This window comes from Heterocephalus glaber, unplaced genomic scaffold (genome assembly GCF_053883595.1).
Source record: "Heterocephalus glaber isolate CG9 unplaced genomic scaffold, H.glaber_assembly_v1.0 deba00001610, whole genome shotgun sequence".
Lineage (NCBI taxonomy): Eukaryota > Metazoa > Chordata > Mammalia > Rodentia > Bathyergidae > Heterocephalus > Heterocephalus glaber.
The window spans coordinates 26,477,505-26,498,129 of record NW_028258381.1 but is presented as its reverse complement, the minus strand read 5'-3'; the positions used below and the strand labels follow the sequence as shown (position 1 = coordinate 26,498,129).

Here is a 20,625-nt window from a genome sequence, read left to right as displayed (position 1 = left end):
AGGAAACTGAGGCACTGAGAAGCTAACCGCCCACACCCTCATCAACAATCCTTGGCAGTACCACAACTCAATCCGACTTTCAGATCCCCAAACCCACGCATGTTCCTAAACAGAACCCTATAATGTCACCCCATTTTATCTCACAGTCCCTTCCACCCTCTGTCATGTGCCAGAAAATGCTACGTGGCCAGGAAAAGAGGAGTTGAACACCTAAAGGGGGGAATGTGGTGCAAACTGTCTGCCCGTTTCTGAGGAGAATTAGGCACAAGGATTCAACACCGAGAGGGTCAAGAAATCAAGAGCTCATGGAAGATGGAGCAGCAAAGAATTTCAAACTTTGCACACAATTCAGAACCATGTTCCCCTCAGTCAGGGGACCAAAGACATAGTTAACACCTATGGGATGGACGCTGGCTTGGCCAGGAAGTGACCAAAAGTGAAAAGAGAAGACAAATCTCCTGAAGTATTTACTGACCACAGCTCTCTCCCTTTACAGACCTCCACCAATTTTTCAGCAGAGAACCAAGCTCTTCCTTTTGAAACAGTCAAAGTGAACAGGGAATTTCCTTTCTATTTATTATTCATCTATCAACTTCAGTTTTGTCTTGCATCACCAGTAGGATAATAATCTCATCTTTCTACCACCTTCAGGTAGAACAACTTTCAGATCCGAGAAAAGATCCTCAGGACAACAGTTACATCATTTATGGTGAGTTTTTTTTAACATCAAAATAGTGGGTTCATAAGAACTATCACATTACTCCTTCAGAAAAAAAAAAAAAAGCCAAGAATGAGACAAACGCTTCAAATTGAAGTGTCAACATTTGCAAGCAATAGAAATTGTATGGGATAATGAGAATGTGTAAATCATGAATAGATATAAATTTAAAACTCATATTATTTAGGAAACACAACATCTAACCTAGAAGGTAACAGACACCAGAAACACACATTTATTAAGGTGTCTTATAATCTTACCAGATTAACAGATTAAACACACAATGAGAACTAATATCTGAATGTACACTTTATATGGGAAAGTCACCACTTTACTGATGTCAAAAGTGATCACTTAAATCACAAGTGCACTTTAAAATGTTCAGAAAACTCCTCTGTCATTTCCATTTCATAAATAACACTGAAACTTAAAACTGAACTACGGACCCATTAAACCATAGACATATCATGGCTCCCGTGTAAAAACTATCAAAGGCTTTATATGTAGATAGAAGCCGTGCAATGTTACAAAAATCATCTGTGGCCTTTGTTCGCATACAACATCTAGAACACAGTTTTTTACTTGTGTTTATTTTAAATCTCAATCTTATAGAGCAAATGCCTGTTTACAATAGTGTTAGAGGTTTCTGAAGCATATGTATGTTGTGTTTAAACAAAACTCTATATGAATGTTATTCTAGAAGCAGAGACCCAGCAAGAAAAGCAAGAAAACAGACCTGTGAGGGCATGCTGTGGAATGTGCGTGCTTTGGCTGGGAGTCTCACAATCAAGAACGAATTACAGCACATGATGGTTGGAAGAGTTAATTAAGTCAACTTCACCAATAACTTCACTAATAACAAAACATTTTAGTTTGATTTCAATCATAAAATGTTGAATGGGGGACAAGATGTATATATGACATTCATCTGACTATTGATACTGAACTCTTTATTTATATTTTGTTTATATTTTATTAATTTTTTAACTTACAGTACTAGGGAACCCAGTGCCTCCATACTAAGCTACATCCCCACCCTTCTTTTTACTATTTTTTTATACTGAGGCAGATCTTGCTAAGTTACCCAGGTTGGGCTCCAGCTTGTGATTCTCCTGCTTCAGCCCCCCAAGGCATCAGGATGACGGGTGTGAGCAGTAATGCCCGACTTGAACTCATTCTTTAACTGCCCAGTTATGAATCGATGGCAGAGCTTTGGAAAGAAACTTTCAGAAGTCTGTGAAAACAGGAGCAATCAGTACTACCTGTTACAGCATCCCATTGATGGTATATTCCCGTCTGTGAATAGCTTCCATGCAGGTCTCCGTACATTTCTGAAATATTTGTAGAAAGACAGACAGATGGATGACAGCCATAAGGATGGCAGCCTCCAGCCAGCACACACTCGGTGCACTGATCTCTGAAGGCCTGCAGGCTACAAACTCTAAACCCAAATAGGGCACAGGATTGAAGCCATGCACTGGCCTGCATGACCAGTGCAGAGCGCACTGGGACAAGCAGGACCAGGCAGAGAGCACCAAGAGGCTGCAGTGCCACCATCCATGCCCTTACTACCACCTGGGCCTGGAGGAGGCATTAAGCTAGTTAGATGCAAACTGCAGAGAACTCTGTAAAAAAAGATCATAGTTACTAACATTCACTTAAACAAAGAAGAGTTTGTTTTCCTCGCCTTTACTTTTGCCTGTCTTTAAATGTGTTTGTTTTTCTAGACTCCTCCTGTTGTGTGGAAATCCATGTTTTAAAAACACCATTTCCATCGTGTTTGGTAACGGTCAGAGCTCAGATGATTCTGGAGAGCTCTCACTCGGGCCTTTTGACCCCAAATGGGACAGGATCTGTACACACGTAGGAGGGGATGTGGGCTTCAAGGGCACAGAGCCAGTGGAGAAGGGTTTAGGAAACAGATCTGTGATTACTCCAAACCATACGATTCACTGATGGAACCCAAGGCCTTCGTACAGGGCTCCATCCTCAGTCTTTTCTGTATTTTATCTTGAGTCAGGGTCTCTCTAAGTCATTAAGTTGCCCGGGCTGGGCTCGAACTTGCCTTAGCTTCCCAGAGTGCTAGGATGGCAGATGGGGGCCTCCACACTCATGCCATTGTAGGATTAACTTTTGTAAATAACAACTGCTCCTTCTTTGGCTCATTTTCTCTCCAGGATTCCTGATCACTGCTCCACTTGGTCAGGTTAATTCTGTTCCCAGTCACCCTTCACACTGTCCTAAGGGGTCCTGAGGTCAGAGGGTGGCTCAGGACCCAGAGCAAGAGTAGCAAACCCCCTAGGCACAAGTCCTGGGGTGGCAGCCGCACCCTCCTAAGGAAGGAGGAGGGGGTGACTGCAAGTTGGTGGCTAGAATGGGGCTTCTGCCGACTCCACATGTTACAGTGGCACCTTCTCCCAGCAGCACGGTTCTGGCTTCCTCCCTCCCTCGCACACCCACACACACACACATATTCCCAACACACCACACATACATGCTCACATGCTCTCACACACCTGCTCACACACACCCTAAAGACAGCCCAAAGTTGATGTTGCCTCCAACGTAATGTGCAGAAAGCACTTATTCTTGCAAAATTACTATGAAAATGACCAAATAACCAATACTGCATGCATTGATTCTACTTCCAACGCAATAAATTGGCTTAATTTTCACAAATTTCAGAAAAAAGAAACCACGATGACATGTTTTTTTTAAGGGAAAATACACCTCCTGTGACCACATTGGAAAAATAATGGAAATATTCTGGCTCTGGTGCTGAGGGTGGTTTGTTTTTGCAGTGGTAGGGACTGAACCCAGGGCCTTCACACTGAGCTATATCCCCAGACCCTTTTATTTTATTTTGAGAAAGGGTCTTGTTAAGTTGCTCAGGCTAGTCTTGAACCTGTGATCCTCCTGCCTTAGCCTCCCAGAGTGGTGGGATGACAGGCATGAGCCACCACATTGACTTTCATATTTGAGTTGAAATACCACAAACAGAGTAATGCAGATACATTTTTGCATACTTATATGTAAACTCACTATTTCAACCCAAACATAAATCTATCTCCCTAAGGACAAACGCCAATCTGGACTCATCAGCCAGCAGATCTGACAGCCAGGTCCCTCTCTGGCTGCCACAGCCAGGATCACCGCTCATGACATCAGCGGGGGAGGGCAGCCAGAAGGACAGACTGGGCAGGTGTGGGCGGTCACAGAGGGGCACCCAGACTCCTCAAGAATCCCTGCCTTCTGAGGCCAAAGTTCTGGGCTGCAACTCCCCTGCAAAGCCGATTTCAAGTCTCCAACTCTACATTTAAGAAAGCTGTAAATCGTCCTAGTACAACCTTTCCTTGAATAAATAAATGATAAGCCCATGGGGAGAGAGGAGGAAGGGAGCAGGTTGGCTCATGCAAATCAGTGAGCCCAGCCACACAGCACTCAAGAACTAGCCAGCTGGATGGTGGAAAAAGTGGACTGAAAGCTGGGGAGGCCAGGATGGCTGTGCAAGCTACAAAAGTCAAAGGCACTAACCGTCTCCCAGCAAAGACACAAAGGTTACCACTAACTCATCCAGTCTGTTTATACCACCGGGGGCTCTGGAACTGACTACTACCCCATTCTCGAACCAAAATGCCTCTGTACATTGCTTAGAATGTACAAATGCAGCACATAGAAAAGGAAAGTCTATGTTGTCTCTGAAAACAATTAAGTAAATTCAATTTGTGTAAGCTAACCATGAAACCAATCTCAGATCCTAATGCTACCGTAGGGTTCAGCTGTTATATTTTAAAATCTTTTAGAGCAGACTACCTAAAGTTTGGGGGGAGGAGCTTTGCCACTAATTTTAACAAAGACAACTTGTGCATCTTTTGTAAAAGCTAATTATTCCAAAGAGTATAGAACTTCCGTGTGAAATGCAAAGCATTTTGAACTCTTGCCAGACTAATCAAGTTGATTTCTAAAATGCCAAAACAGGAACTTCCTATAATAAATAACCTATCACATTTACATCTCAAATTAGAAAATCTGGAAGAAAACGTGTAGGTTTAGTGCCAAAATGGAGATTACTGAAGACTGCCCATTCCGCAGCCCCCTTCATCCTCGGCCCCATGTGTTTCCCTCAGCCTCTCCTAGAACAAGCACTGGTCCAGGGAGGAAACCTCAATTCCTAAGGAAGGCGGGGGATGTAAAGATAACTGCAGTTTTGGCTGTGGGGTGGCTGCTCACCGTTGGAAGTAGTGCTGGAGGCCACCGCTTTCTCGCTAACATCTGTTCTGGAGGAGCATTTCACAATGGAATTCTCAACTTTCTTCTTCTCAGTGGTTGCAGAGGAGTTGTGGGACTGAGCCTCCATGGTGTCTTCTCATTACTTCAGCTCTTTTCTAGGGGGAACACCTACAAAACACCACAGCACCATCAACTTCCAGTAAGAGTAGGAAAAGATGACCTCACCCAGAAGCCCCTATGCCGGTCAAGTAAGAGACCAAAGTTTCAGCAAAAATTCAAATCTCAACCATGTTTCTCCACAGGTTTTATGGGAAAAGAAAAAGTCTCCAAGATGTATTAACCAGCCAGGCAAATGTTACCCACACACCCAAAAGGAAAACAGCTGAATTCTATAATGTGGACATTTTCCTAAGTTCTGCCGAGGCACAGGCCATCAAATGGTCCAAATACCTCCATTCTCAACTTCATCCATAATGTGAAACCCAAGTGTCACATTAATCTTTTAACCCACGTGTTCAACTATCTCTTTGGGTAGCCAACTGTATAGGAAGGGACATTAGGAAAACTTCTAAAACAGAGAAGTGGTTTTGCTTAGACATTTCAAAGAGCATTCCACAATCACTCACATCCACTCCTTTTACTCAAAGTTCTGAATTAGGGAATAACTTAAGCTAAGCAACCAATGATGTTTGCTTCTTTCACTAAGATATCTGAGCTGCAATATGCTTCTTCATCCAAAGTCATTCAGGTAAACCGTATTTTAAAACAGGCAAACCCTTCAATTTATGTGGGTTCCATTTCTGAAACAAGGTAATAGAATAACGTGCCTCCAATTCCACAAGGAAAAGCCAGGAAAGATCACCAACAGCAAAGGCAGGGGTCACTAAGGAAACCTGAAAACTCCACTAAAGGCAAGCTCAGTCCGCCCATCTTTCACTGGCTTCATTCATGGGATAATCGCCCTAACTCGTCATTCATCAATTTTCACTCTTTTTAGTCCATGTTCCTTTCTACAGTCCTGTTCTACACCTACAAAGAATACAAGAAAAGATGAACAGTCCCCTCTCTGGCATATTTTCTTCAAGCTATCTAGATTGCAACACCATGTTGGGCATTTTATGGATCTTAACTACTCATTTTTTGGCATTTAGTAGATTCTGTAGTATTCAATAAAAACAATGATTCCTAAAATAAGATAAGCAAGCAACTGCTTCACCAGCTAAAAGAGTTAAAATACCAGATGAAATAAGTTTAGTCACCTTTAACTTCTATTTGCAAGGGAACTGCAAATTCTTTAAGGTACAATAAACTCCCCTTGACCTGGATTTCAAGTAAACAGAAGTCTTAAGAAACAAAAGTCGCATGGTAATGTGGGCATCAGCCTTTCCACTAACTTCCAATTCTTTTCTGAGATTATCCAGTGTCATTCAGTGTAAAACACACAAGTTATTTAAGAACAGCTTTTGGGGAATAAAAAGAAAGAAAAAGCACCAAGTAAAATTTACATATCAATTGTAAGATCCACTCCAAATTCAGAAACATCCCTTAAAGGCATTGACAAAGGGAGAAGAATGCAGATGTCCTTAGCAGGGCTGGAAGTGTGTCCAACCCCAGACCAGGGCCACCTGAACAGTGGCCCTGGAGCTGTCCAGCACACTAACTCAGGCGACCTGTTGCCGAGCCTCCCATGCACTATCGTCAAATGACAGAATCAGACAGTAGCGTTTAATCCTTCACAATGAAGGAGGGAGAGTGCATCCTCTTTCAGAATGCGTGCGAATTGATGGACCTTCTTCCAGAAAACAACCTTAAACACCAAAATGTACATTTAATTTCTGGCAGATCACAGACCCTCCAAAGCTTTTCCATGAATCCAGATAAAGCTTAAAAAAATCTCAGGAGGGACCTGGTTTTTAATGCTCCCCAACGCTGCTTTAAGTAACTCTTGTGATATGCCACAAGAACACAATGACTCCACATCACTTTCTCAGAGTGGCCTGGGAACCACTGGGACCAGGGGTGCTTGAGTGCCTGCTTGCTAGGCATTCTGGCTCCTGAGTCAAATTTCTGAGGCCATGCTTATGTTCCGGGAGTGGCACCTGGGAACCTGTATTTTAATAAGCAGTACTCATTGCCAGGCTTGCTAACGCTTTCCAACAACTGTTCTATGTTTGTTAGGTTTTGCTCACTACTATATACCAGGCAGGAGGGTCTCATGGACGTCTGTGTTGACTGGATAGACTAATGAATAAAGTGCACTCCAAAATAATGAATTCACAGCCTTCCCAAATTTCCCTCAGCATCCACCACAAGGATAGTCAGGTCTTCATCTAGATAGGTCTTCACTGAACTTCCATCCCCCGCTCCAGACTGTGGACAAGATTTCTTTCTTCCCAGCAACTAGTACACAGAAGGCTGTGACTGAGAAAATAATCTATTACATCCAGGACCCTGTGGCTCTATGAGTCTACAGTGTCTTGAGTTTTAGGCCTACTGAGTTATCTACATACATTATATTTTATATTTGGATTTTCTCTGAAAACTGGCAAAGTATATAAAAACTAAATCTTTTGGCCAGGTGTGGTGGTACTTAGCTATAATCCTAGCACTCTGGGGAACCAAGGCAGGAGGACTGCAAGTTTTAAATCCCAGCCTGGGCAATTTAGCAAGACTTTGTCTCAAAATTAAAAATGGGCTGGGGATATAGCTCAATATGAAGGCCCTGGGTTCAATTCCCAGCACCACCAAAAACAAAAACAAAAATTAAAAGGAATACTTAACCAAAACACTCCATTTTTAACCACTTGAAATAAATAGGCACTTACTATACTATCCAGTTTTATGTATCTGGGTAGCATTTACCAGTTGAATTTGGGTAGCTGGTTAAGTTAAAACTTCACACAGAAGCATACAAATGCACCAGAAAATCTCATTAAGAGATGAGATTCCTAGTGAAAACTAAGTCTTCTTTTTAGCAGAGGAAACTAATTAACAGTAGTCAAAAGACAAGTCACAGAAGTTCCTTGACAAATTCGGGTTTTGTAGAGTTGTTGGGTTTTCCCCCAAGGCAAAGGACTTCACTGTAAGAAAGCAATGCAACCCTCCCAAAGTCATGTGAGTAGGGAAAGGCTTCAACAAGAAGAGGTAAAGCTCCAGGCGCTGCCTGCAATCGCATTAATTAGTAGTCTTAGTGAATACTAATTCTTACCCCTCTATGAAATGGATTTTTAAAAAAAAGTAGGCCCTTGGTCACCAAAGAGTCTACCCTCTTCTTCTTTTTGACAACTTATTTTTGGATCTCATTAGTTAGTAACTAATTATTTAAAAGTGTGGTTGATAGTAGAACGTGGTTATAAAAATGGCAACCTGCCAACGCAGACATCTGCTTCCGGTATATCCCTATGATTTCTATCAGCTTATTTTACCGATAAAACATAAATTTGTCCCTGCCAATTATCGAGAAAGGTTTAACATTCTGGACACCCATACCCCATCAAGTTGTGCAGGAAGAACCACAGGGCAGAAAGGGGTGGCTGCTTCTAGCTGAGGTGACAGGTTTCACAGGACAGGAAGAGGGTTTGAAACTCAGAAGAGAGCTGATCGTTAAAGCCCTAGGTCAGAACTGACCAGCAAACATTCCTCATGGAGTCCCCGCCCCTAAAGTACAGGAGCCCTAGAGTGCAGGGGTTTGGGAAATAATAACATCTGACTTATTTAGAACTTCGGTCACAAGGAAAAATTTTAACTTCTGCTTCACTTCAAGGACTTTTCTCTGAGGAAAACTTGCCACTGCTTTTTGGATGTGAGCAAAATGAGACTTTTTCCCCCATCGATACAGTTTCCTTCCTTAAAATGCCATACTGTCCCCCTTGAATCCCTTCACTGCTGAAACATTACATGCAAGATGTGCTGATGTGCTCCTTGAGTTTGAGTCCCAGCAGCCTGAGTACTTGGGGAAGAAAAACAAACAAAAACAAGGAAAACTGCTTTCTTGCTACGTGGCTTTCTAAGGCTTGAGGTTTCACACACAGGTAAAAGGGAAGGAATGAATATTCCTTCCAGAAAACAGCACAGGCTTTCCCCATTCAACTACCTCTAAACCTTTAGTGATTTTCCCGCGGCCAAAACCCAGTGCACAATTAATTCGACTCTCTTTAAATCTAATCTCTCTCCCTATAGCAACCTGCCTGCAGGTGGGTCTTTTCTTTCTAAATTATAAATCTGAACCTGCACCAACCTCCTATAAAACAGAGTACAGAAAGCTTCCTGGAGCCGCTGACCAAGTGAGGGTACAGCACTGAGTCGCATCTGAAAGTGAGCGAGGGAGTGGGGGAGGGGGGCAATACAGTATTTACCAAATTGGAGGATTCCTAAGGGGGACCTACATTTTCAATAGCCTCAAATCCTTCTTTTGGGGGCTGCTACTTAGAGAGGCGATGGGGGAAGGATACACAGTCCAAAAGGGGAACTTTCATCTTCACAAAGGAAAGAAGTGACCCATTTATTACGATCATGATGTTGGTCAGGCTGCGTGGCTCTAGTCCACGTGGCCTGAAAGCTGTCCCACTCCAAGCTTTCCTGTCCCGGCATTTCAGGCCGGTGCAAGACACGTTTTTCACACCCTTCAGCACTCTTCCCTGCGCCTGCGTCCTGGCTGCTCCCCGCGCCCCGCTCCGAGAGGCCAATTCATTAGAAGTGCCGCAGTGTCGCCGCCGCATCCATCATCATTACATCAGCGCGAGGACGTCCACACCGCGTGCTCCTGCCCCGGGCCTCCACAGTGCGCCGGGAATTTCTCAGAAAGGACTGTGTCTGGGGGCAGAGGCGGTGCTCTCTCAGGGACCCACTTTGATCTGCAAGCTGCCTCTGGAGACAATGCAAGTCTGCCGGCCAAGCCGCCGCGGGAAAGGGGAAAACACCCAGGAGAAGGCGGGGCTCCGGGCCTGTGCAGGGTAGAGATGCAGCCCTTACCAGTCTGGATCAGACCCATTATCCTACTCCTCTGGAATATTCGTGGGCATTTGCAATGTCTCTCTCTGGGTGGCCCACCAAAATGTCCAGCAGAGTTGGCCCTAGTGGTATTCATACAGCTGTTTTAACTAGCTGGATGCAACTTTGCAATGAAGCACCGTGTTTGTGTGTGTGTGTGTGTGTGTGTGTGTGCGAGCGCGCGCGTGCGCTCATCACTATAAAGAAACATTGGGAACACTTGAAAAGGCTCCAGGAAACCAAAGGGTGTGTGTTTCACTCACAAAATCCATTCACCATTAAACTGGCCCCCAAATGTGGTTTTCTTCATTAGCAGCCATAAAGAGCGAAAGGTGGCCAAAGCACAGATACAGGGCCTCATTGTCTTTCTCCCTGGGAAGCCCTCCGTGAAGTTTCAGAGTTTAACCTGTAGCACCACAGTGGCTTTATGCAGTGGTGGTAAATAGAGACCATGAAAAATTAAAATTCTGGAAACACATGCAAAAATCACCCTTTCTCACTCCTTGCAGGTCTCTGCCTCAAAGCCTCTGACCCACAGGCAAGCAGGATTCCTTTATTGTTTAAACACTTACATTTTTTCCCAAAGAGAGTACCAGTGCTAAAGCCAACGTTTAAGGTTATGTTTGAACTGAATGGAATCTAGGATGAAACACAGCTGCAGGACTTCCAGTTGGGATTTTTTTTGTTTGTTTTTGGGGTTGGTTTTTTTTTTTCCGGAGTTGGCCCGAAGTTGGGCAGTAAGTCTTTGAGTGTATTTTTTAATACCTTTAAAGATTTTTAAAAACTAAGTTAGAAAAGTTAGAAAGCCTGATTAGTGATAACCTGATGTGCTTCTGATGGGTTAGAACAGCTATGGCCATGAGAGGCAAAAAACAGGAGACTTTGCAACAGGGGAAACAAGGCTATTTGCAGCACCATGATTACGCCTGAAGTGAGAAATTACTCTGGGTAGTTCAGGGAACTACTGCTCCAGAGGAGTGAGGCTTTCCTCAGAGAAATCGCATTTATGCACATCTGCCTGGAGATTGATCAGCTGAATGGTCTCCCTAATGTGCTCATGTTGTAAAATTCTAAAACAAACCAGCCTGGTAGAATTTATAATGCAGCCTCCCTTGTATTACTGAAGAGTGACATTTCTCTCATCCTTTACTACTACCAGATCAGCTGCTACTTCAGAATACTTCTCCTGGAGCTCCTATTGTGTTAAAATTCCTGTTAAACATTTTTTGGGGGTAAAATTCCTATAAAAATGCCTACCTCTCTGTAGCTATTACTCATTTCTTAAAGAAAATAAATCTTTTAGGAAGACATTTTATTTTTTACAAAATCAAGAACCACAAAGCTAATTCTAATTGTAACTTTTTGATCAGTTTGGGAAGGAAGAAATAATCTTGAGGTTCAAGTAGCAAACTGCAGGAACCTGAAATCATCTCAGTGGATTTCACGAAATTGTGCACTGCAAAAAACCTCACAGGTTTGTGATGTGGTTGATGGCTCCTCGTATGCAAAATATCTTACTGAACTGAAAATCAATTAGGTATGCATAACCTCTGTGACACACTTAACAGTTCCCAAGACTTCTAAGGCTTCTTTTCCCTTCCTGTCTGCATTGCCTTCCTCTCTCTGCAGGAAAAGACGCCCACCTTCATAAGTTCTTAATGAAATCTTCATGAATTTTTAACTACAGTATTTTTAATGCACAATTATTTTTACCTTTATATAGGATTATTTTCCCCTATGGGCAGGAAAGCCTAAAGCCTTAACTGAAAAAAAAAAAAAACCTGCTGTCTGTACAAGGTGCCACTGGTGGCAGAGGGGTCCCCGAATCTTTCACCTATTATCTTCAATCTTTCTTTGCTATGTTTCTGATGGCAGACAAGCAGTGTTCAAAACAGACATCCCCAAATGGAATTATTCTGGGAGGAAATCATTGCCTTGCTATGAAATTAAGTGAAATTGGTTTCCATAAATTACCTACACGTGAACTTTTAAGAAATCCATACATCTAACTTCAACCACTGAAAAGCCTATTGGACATAAGAGTAATCATTGCTATTACAGGTAAAATCACAAATGACAGCTTTGGATGCTCATTTTATTTTTCTGCCTTGTGTATTTAAAAGAAAATATCATGAGCTACTTTTTCTCAGCTGCCAGAAGTACTTAATGGCAAACATTTTAGGGGGGTATGAGGTCTCTATTTAACATTCATTCATTACCATTTCCAGGTCCTGCAACACTTTCAGGAAGCAAGCTGCATGGCAGGTACCATGAAAGGCTGAACCACACCTCAGAACACAGTGACACCCCACTTTCTGAAGGTTAGCTGGATACAGACAATCCTCAGACAGAAACCTAGATCTGTAAGTCAGTTATCAGTTCATAGATCAGTTAAGCTCATGAAAACCATATTCCCCTTAAACCCACATATCTCACAAAAACATCACAACCGATCAAATGTGTCCCTTGTCTCTCTTCACTGAGTTTATAGGAATTAAAAGTTTTCACATATTTTCAGAAATTTTTCTGTCAAATTATTCTTATAGCACTTATATAACTTTGGATTCCTAGAATCCTGCCTGTGTTTACAATGACCCTTAAAGGGAAGGGCTGTCTGTTCTGAGTAGTACTGGAATTTTAAACCGTTAGAAATATTAGACCAGTACCTGTTGGAGGCTAAAATCTGCTACAGAAAATACAAAGGTACTCAACATACTTTTTGTGAAGTACTATTCACCCTCCTTTATCCTCCTGATTTTAAACTTTTGACTCTCAAATCATACATGCAATTGTAATAGCCTCTTTTTCAGAATTTAAGGATTTTTAAATGAAGGCTTATTTTGTAAAAATGGCCCACGGCCCACTTATCCTATCAACTTAGCTTACTCACAGACACCATTCTCCCGCTGTCTTAATTTTGACCCTTTGCATGTTCAAAACGCCAATCCAATCCATGCCACACTACACACCCCCGTCCCAGGGAGACTGTGGTGTGGAATTTCTTTTTAACATCCATAGTTCAAACAGCAGACATAGTCCTGGATGGCTGGTATGATGCACCAGATTCCAGGTTTCCATACATCTGAGTCATTAATGCTTCATTCTTAAGCTACTGGATGAAGTTTCTCTACATACTACTTTCTTGAAAATGAATTAATTCTTTTTTAAAAATATCATGAAATGAAATCAATAACAGTGCTTAACCAGCCCATTCCCTCATTAATGAAATCTGAAACTTATCTTTCATCTAAATGGTGAGATTTCCATCTTTTTTGGTCAAAAAAAAATTGATAGTTTGTAAAGTACTTTGGAGTCTTGTTAGGCATTTTATGAAATCTTCAAAAAACAAAGTTGAAGCAGCTAAGTCTACAAATTTCCACGTGAAAATGAGCAACTATAATGTCATACTCCACTGTGAAGTCATACTGATGGAGACTTCTTAAAAACTGCACTTATCCCCATTATTTAATTAATTTAACTCCAAGGCATCTGATTACACTATACACAATTAAGATGCTTGTAAAATGTTAACTCTCGAGCCCCCTCTCCACACTCCTGCCCCCCCCCACCGAAAAGAAAATGTAAAGAAAAGAAAAGCCCCTCCAGCTCTTTCAGGCCAGCAATCAATCCAATTTACTGCAGGTACAATTTATATGTACAGTGCATGCCACAACAAAACCACAGTGTGATACCAACACAGCCCTTAAGAAAGTTTTCCCCTAAATCTCTGGAAAGGAGCTTTAAAAGAAAGCAAGGATTACAGTCAACTAGAAGGCAGGGAGGGGACTTACCTCAAACCCAGCCAAGCGGAAATCGGAGCAGTAATTCTACAAGTCGACAGAGTATGCTTTCAAAGCTATAATGGTGTGAAGAAGTGCTGGGCAGCCTGGCCTGTAGGCAGCACTAATACACTGATGACTAATGGCGGGGCCCAAGCAGACAATGAATTTGGGGCTTGAAAACTAACAGAAACCATACAGTACTTTGACAAATGGGCTTTCACGATTTCATTCATTGAATAACCTTTAAGCACAAAATTGGCTGCGGTTCTCTTGGGAATGATATGACATGTTGCCGGACAATGATGTAAGTATTTTCTTTTTTAATTATAACTCTTACGCAAACTGTAAAAGCACCATATACAAGGACACAGCTATAGATACCACAGATGTAGAACTCAACACAATATTGCCTTTCAGGAGGGGGCTGAAATGTTCCAGTGCTACCTTATTAACTATGTAATGGCTTTTTCATTCAGCTCCTTTAGAAAGCCATAGATTTTCTGAGACATTTTGTCGGGTTGAAATATACACACCCAGAACAAAAAACACATTCACATTAAAGAAGTGTGTCGGGGGGGAGAAACAACGACAAAAAAATACAGTGGTAATGAGTAACTTAAAAATTTGGCACTAAAATATAATATATTTAGAATTACAAATAGAAAAAGTCTAATTTTCAGGGGTTGGGCAAAGGAAAATGCCATAAAACAAGAGACACCATGTAAAAGTTTGCAATCAAATGCACTTACAAACACATTTAACATTCGATTTCTTTCAAACAGCTTTTCTCCCCTCTTCCTGGCATTAATTAGCCTTTCCATTTAGAAATAATAATTTTGGCAATTCTTAAAGAGAGAACGAAATATCTAAAGTGTCTCTAAATTAACAAGTGCCAGTTACTCCACACAGCATCGCCTTCAGCACGTCCTAAAAACTTAAGAAAAGGATCTTAAAACAGGAAGCTTAGAGAGCTCATAAAACTGTTGTTGGAGCCAGGAACACATAGCATATTTAATCTGCAAACTGTGAGAGTCCACAGTGATTTCAGTGAGATCTGAGGCATGCCCTCCAGGTTTACTGGGATCTGGGATTAGGGGGTTGATAAGAACCTCCACTGCCCATGGACATGTTTTTCTTCTGCAGTTAAACACAAATGCAGGGAGACATTTGACTGCTGCTTGGCGTTACTGCTCAAGTTATATAAAAGCTTTGCAGCTCCTTTTGCTGTCAATATATCAAAGTTAAAAAAAAATCATCAAAGTGTGAAATTTCATTTAAAGTCTTCGCCAGTCTACAGCTCTATTTCACAGGCCCATCAAATAAAAGTAAAGATGAAAAATACACTGAAAGTACTTGAAAAAGTTTGCAGCAGTACTCCTGCCCCTGTTGTTGTTTATTCTGTCTCCCTTTATTTGCTTTGAAACTAGAACAGATCAATTTTCATCTAGAAAAATGACAACGTGAAGTGAAGGGTGTCAGCTTCTGCCAGGCATTAATGAGAAGACAACCTGAAATCATTATTAGAGTAGAATCGTTTGCTCAACAAATATATATGTATTTGTTTCTTCTGTAGTCATTTCAGCCGTTTAATTGCCTCTCCTGATGTTAAGTTCGCAGAAAATTTCTTGAATCTTCTAAAACACACCAGATGACCCGAGAATACGAATGCCAGCCGAACTTAAAACCTCCTTCAAAGACTTCTTTAGCTGGGGATTTACAACAATTGCATAAAGAAGAAAAATCTGACTTTTAAGATAATCTACTGTAGTCTAAAAGCATTAACATTCCATTACTAAGGTTTTCTTGAACATTTCATGACTCATTGATTCACTTCTCCTTCAAGACTGGTTTTTCTTACTGCATTGCTGTCTCCATGTGGGTGCAGGCAAAGAGGATCATGACATTGTTTCCTTTCATAAACTCCCAAACTCTGCGCTCAGCTTAGGGGGGAGGGGATCTCAAGAAGCAGGATACCTTACATAGGAGCAAGGACCTCTAAAAGGCCAGCCCAGAGGAAGTCTGAAACCTAGACAGCATACAGGTAATTAAGGAAATTTCACTGGTGAAGAAACAAAGGCAAGTCCAACTTTTAGGCTGGGGCATCAAATTGATAAATTAACGATTCTTTCATTAAATAAGTAATGAAATAACTGAACAGGGCCATTTTTCATCAGTGCTGAATTTTCTCATTTCTGTCTGTGGTCCTCTGCAAATGAGACACAGACAATAAAAATGTGTGTATCAGGGTTCAATCAAGGAACACAAGCATCTTAAAAGCACAAGGAATTGGTAGGCATCAGGGCCAAAGCCACCAGCCTATTAGCAATAGTGCAATCTATACCTTTTAAAGTGTTTCTGCTTGTGTGAAATTTCACTAGACAGGTCTCACATTGAACTCATTCACGCATCTTAAACCAAAGCTTCCCTAGGCTGACTTTAAGAATTATATTTCCTGAAAGGATCTCCCCTTAGGCAGAGAGTTTCTAATTAAATAGCTTTTAGCATAAAATAAACTCTCTGCTCTGTATAAATATGCTATTCCAACTAATTTAAATGTTATTTCATGTTTGTTTTAGGTCTGACTATCATCTAACTGGCCATGTATTTGTGTATCACGTTAAGAACAGCTATTTCCTAACATAAATAAATTCTAAGGATACTTCACACAGTTCCCTTTGCTAAAAGCAATCACCATTGCTTTAATAAATCCCCTCAAATGAAATTCTGCACTGCTTTAGAAAAATGAAGAAATTTGGGAGTTATTTCCACTACTTTAAAACATAGCATTTTCCTCCTTCAAAATAATCTTGACACATATAATTAAGAAACTGTCAGACTATTATTAATTTTTAATTTAAAACCTAAATGAAATAATTACAGGAATCAATCAATAAGGCACCTATTCAAATTACAGAGCAATTACATAAATACCCAAAATTAATACTTTAGGCCAATTCTTGAAGACTTTGGTCTATAACACGGGAAGAAGTCAAACCACACAAAAAGTGTGCCAAGGAGAGGAGGAATCGTCCCTGCCTTCAATACACTGGAATGAGATCATTTCAGATGACCACGGCAAGGCCCCCCACCAGCCATACCCAACGCACTCAGCCACAACTCTTTTCTGAAGTTAATTTATTTCCACCAGACACATATTTCAAGGATCTGAAAAAGAAAAAAAAAAAGACCTCCGCTAAAATCACATTTAGGAGGGACAAGCCCCATTACTTGAAATTTTCAGCCGAGTGTCGTTTCTGTGCTCTGCAAAGACTAACTGGGGAGAAGAGGGAGAGGAGAGCCTAAAGTGTTTTTAGAACAAATATACTAATGGCACTGCCCATGTGTGTGCTGGGGCCGGCCCCCCGGGTCTCTAAGGAAAGGGCTTTTTTACTAGGAGACTCGGACAGTCCATCATTTCAAACTGATGTGGCAGCTGGAAAATGTGGAACAGCTGGCAGAGAGCTGGGAGAAAATGTTTTACATAAATATATGTACATATAAACTGGCGGAGGGCCATGAGCACTGTACCCAAGGCCAGAATCTATCCGGCAGTCTACACCAGGGAGATAGGAACTTGGGGGCGGGATCGGAACAGCAGCGGAAGAAACCTCTACAGTCTCTGCACACAGAGTCCGCTCGGGAAGCCCAGGTCCTCTGCCTCCTGGGGGATGGCATCTTACAGAAAAGGGCACGTGAGCACAAAGTTCACAAAAGGATAAAAAGCCAAGCCGGGGATGGAGTGGAGCGTCTGCATCCAGCAATCTGCTTATAAGTCGCTTCACAAACTCTCCAAATTCGGGGATCAATATTTGGTCCCTCTCCACCTCCTCCCGCTCATTTTCCGTGCTGCAACTCTAGAAAGTCTCTATCCCTGCAGAGATGCATTCCCCATTCCGCTCTATGTGAAGGCAACCGCTCAAACGATTGCTGCAAAGGCCACGGCTACTTTGTTCGTGCGGGGTGTGTGTGCGTGTGTGTGTGTGTGTGTGTGTGTGTGTGTGTGTGTGTGGTGCTCCTAGAAAGGAAAAGAAATAAAAGAGAATCCCAAATCATACACAGATGGTGCAACTTTCACTTTTCCTCTCTGAAGACGGAGGCGCGTCTCTGCATCCGCTCACACCACACCCCCGCCCTCGGAAGAGAAGCCCCGGCTGCAAAAGTGCCCGCAGCGACGGTCCTAGCGCGTCCCCACCTCGCCGCCGCCGCCTCCTCCGCGCGTCCGAGGGCCGTGCGCGCCCCGCCCCGGACCCTGGAGAGCAGAGGAGTGAGCCCGGGGCCCGGGGTCTCCAAGAGCTCTTTTTAACTCTTTGAGGAGTGGAGGCGAGGGGCGCAGTGGCCACCAATGCGAACTTCGCGCCTGCTGCGGGATGTGCAATTCTGCAGTCTGTCTGGACGGCGGGAGAGGCAGACGCTTGGGAAGGGACCTCCAAGAGGGAGGGAAGAGAATGAAAGACTTGCTGCCACCTTTACGGAGGCTCTCTCCATCTGGGCGCCTGGTGACAGCCATTTTCGTCCCATCCTGCGCCCCGGCTGGGGACTACCTCTGGACCTGGAGGCCAGGGACGCGGCCGCGGGACCCGGCTGCGGGGCAGCAAAACAAAGAACTTCGGGCGGGACGTACCTGCGGCGCTGCGGCGGCTGTCAAGTCCCCGAGCGTCCCATAGACCCGGTCCCGGGCGCGGGCCAACGGGCGACTGCGGCTACCGCGAGCGGTGGGGCTGGGCGCGGGGTGCGCCCGCCGCGGGCATGGTGCGGGGGCTCGGGCGGCGGGGCGCGCAGGAGGCGGCTGGGTGCGCGAGCGCGAGTGTGCCCAGCCCGCTCCCGCCCGTTCCTGCAGCTCGGGCATCAGTTGCAGGGGATCCTGTAATCCGATCCCTTCTGACTCACAGGCCCTGAGTGACAGTTCTGATTTGGTTCCGCCACAGGAGGGAGGGGAGAAGAGAAAGAAAGGACCCCCCCCCCCGCCCGCCCCTGCGGGCTTCCGATCCACTTTCCGGAGTGAGGTCTCATCCCGCCGGGCGCCCCCCGCCCTGACCCGCGCCGCCCGCGCTACTCACGGGGTGCAGAAGTTGTCCCCGCTGCGCGCTCCCCTCCCGCGCGCTTCTCCGCGCCTCTCCGCCTCCTCTTCCTCCTCCTCCCCGCATTCCTCCTCCCCCAAGTTTTAACCGATGTGGCCGGACTCCTCTCCCCCTCTTCCCCCCTCCTCCTCCGCCTCCTCCGCCTCCTCCCCCGCCGCCCGCCCCGCCCCGTCCCGCCCCGTCTCGCCCCGTCTCGCGGCCACTCTCCAGCTCGGAGGCGAAGCGCGGAGCAGGAGGACGCCGCTGCCGCTGCCGCTGCCGCCGCCGCCGCCACAGGGGGCGAAGTTGGGAAAACTTGGAGCGCCGCTCTCGCCTTACTTTTGCTTTCTCGCTCTTCGTAGGCCGCGCCCGGCGGGTCCCCGTCCCGGGAGCGGATCCAAGGGGCGACACGGGCGCGAGGAGGCCGGGGTCCGGGGCGGCCCGGGCGCCCCAGCCACGCGTGCACTCCCCCCCCCGCCCACGCCCACGCCCTTCCCCGGTGCTCACACAGACACATCCGTGCCCGCTCCTCCTCTTCCCCTCCGTGACCCCGCGCCCGCCCGCCCGCCGGCCGCGCCAGGCCCCACCCACCCGGCAGGGGAAGGGGCCCGGCTTGATGTCAGCCGCGCCCTCCCGGCCCGCGAGCGCCGGTGCGGTGCGCCCGTCTCCCCCTCCCTGGCCTCAGCTCTTCCCTCTCTCTCGCTGTGGAGTTGGACTCCCCTTCTTCACAGGCTTCTGAGATCACACACACACGCGCACACACACCAACCTTAGCTCCTGCTGTCCTTGTTTCGTCGGACCGACCAAGCAAGTCCGCGCGCAGATGCTGCTTTGGAAGTTCAGGGGACTCCTGCAGGCTACACTCCTGTCCTCGGGGTGGAATCCTGGAAGCGGGGCTCTTACAACACAGCCTGCTGTCCCTGCGAGCCACTCATTTAGACGCAAAAACAAAGACCCCGGGCTTGGAGCCTGGACGTGGTGCTTTTCCTTAGGCTACAAAGTGTCTCTCCTTAATTTACTTTCAGAGGCCCAGAGCGGGGGGGGGGGGGGGGATATATATATATATATTTTTTTTTTTTTCTCTTTTTTCTTTTTTTTAAACAGACCAGTCCACATTCATCTGGTCCTTTTCGGTGGAGCCATCGTGCTGGACCTGTAACTAGAAAAATGAGATCTCAAGGGGAAACAAAGGAAAGGAAAGACACCCTCCGCCCCTGGGACCTTCCAGAATCCCGGGCTTGGGAGTCTGCCCCCCACCCAGCCCAGGGAGCTTGGAGCTCAGGGCACGCTGGTGGGGAGTCACAGCGTGTCTCCACCGGAGGAAGAGAGTGGGTGGATGAGTGATTAGCTATTATGATTCGAAGAGCATTTTGAGATTCAAATGCTTAGCAGGAGAATTTTTTAAGGGAATTGAAGGTGGCATTCAGTGTTTCCTGGGACTTGTTGCTTATCACAAAGACAGGACAAAAGCTGAGAGTGACTGAAGTTTTTATGGTAGAAGTAGCAGAAATACTTGTTGACCTTTTAAGATTGCTCTCTACCTCGCCACTTTGTAGAAGGAAAAACCAAAACACTACTCATTTGTCACAGAAATCAGGAGTCTGAGAAGGCTGGTTATCCCCAGCTCCCTCATTGCTGGCCTCAGGCTGGTAGGATTCTCACAGCCTCTTTATACTCTGAGGCCAGAGTATCTGTCAGGGATACCCGGTCTCATGTGTCCCAGGATAGCTACGGATTTCCAGTGAGATCATACCTATAAAGGTGGAGGAGGAATTGCTTTTGCAATTGCAAGCTACTTCTTCAGCATCAGCCTTTTTTTTTTTCTTTTCTCTTCTCTTTTTTATATTCA

At 44.6% G+C, this 20,625-nt stretch overlaps 1 protein-coding gene and 1 long non-coding RNA gene across 7 annotated transcripts in view; both read right to left on the bottom strand.

The window, feature by feature from the left end:
• The window catches only part of Gli3 (GLI family zinc finger 3), a 277,530-nt gene extending 258,280 nt beyond the window's left edge, over positions 1 to 19,250 (bottom strand). For 3 of the 6 annotated variants that reach the window (XM_013070551.3, XM_087196398.1, XM_013070552.3), the window contains exons 1-3: positions 18,777 to 18,910; positions 4,949 to 5,116; positions 1,981 to 2,049 (exon numbers count right to left, since the gene is read on the bottom strand). In XM_013070551.3, coding sequence (XP_012926005.1) covers positions 1,981 to 2,049; positions 4,949 to 5,075 — 196 coding nt within the window. In that variant the 5' untranslated portion in view covers positions 5,076 to 5,116; positions 18,777 to 18,910. Of the gene's footprint in view, positions 1 to 1,980; positions 2,050 to 4,948; positions 5,117 to 18,776; positions 18,911 to 19,115 lie in introns of those variants that run through there. The other 3 variants (XM_087196397.1, XM_004840249.3, XM_021254541.2) reach the window with 2 other exon arrangements.
• Positions 7,185 to 18,720, bottom strand: LOC147822667 (uncharacterized). Its single transcript, XR_015445483.1, has 2 exons — positions 18,341 to 18,720; positions 7,185 to 16,884 (listed from the first exon to the last, which is right to left on the bottom strand). It is a non-coding gene; the product is annotated as an uncharacterized LOC147822667 (long non-coding RNA).
• Positions 19,251 to 20,625: the final 1,375 nt, after the last annotated feature.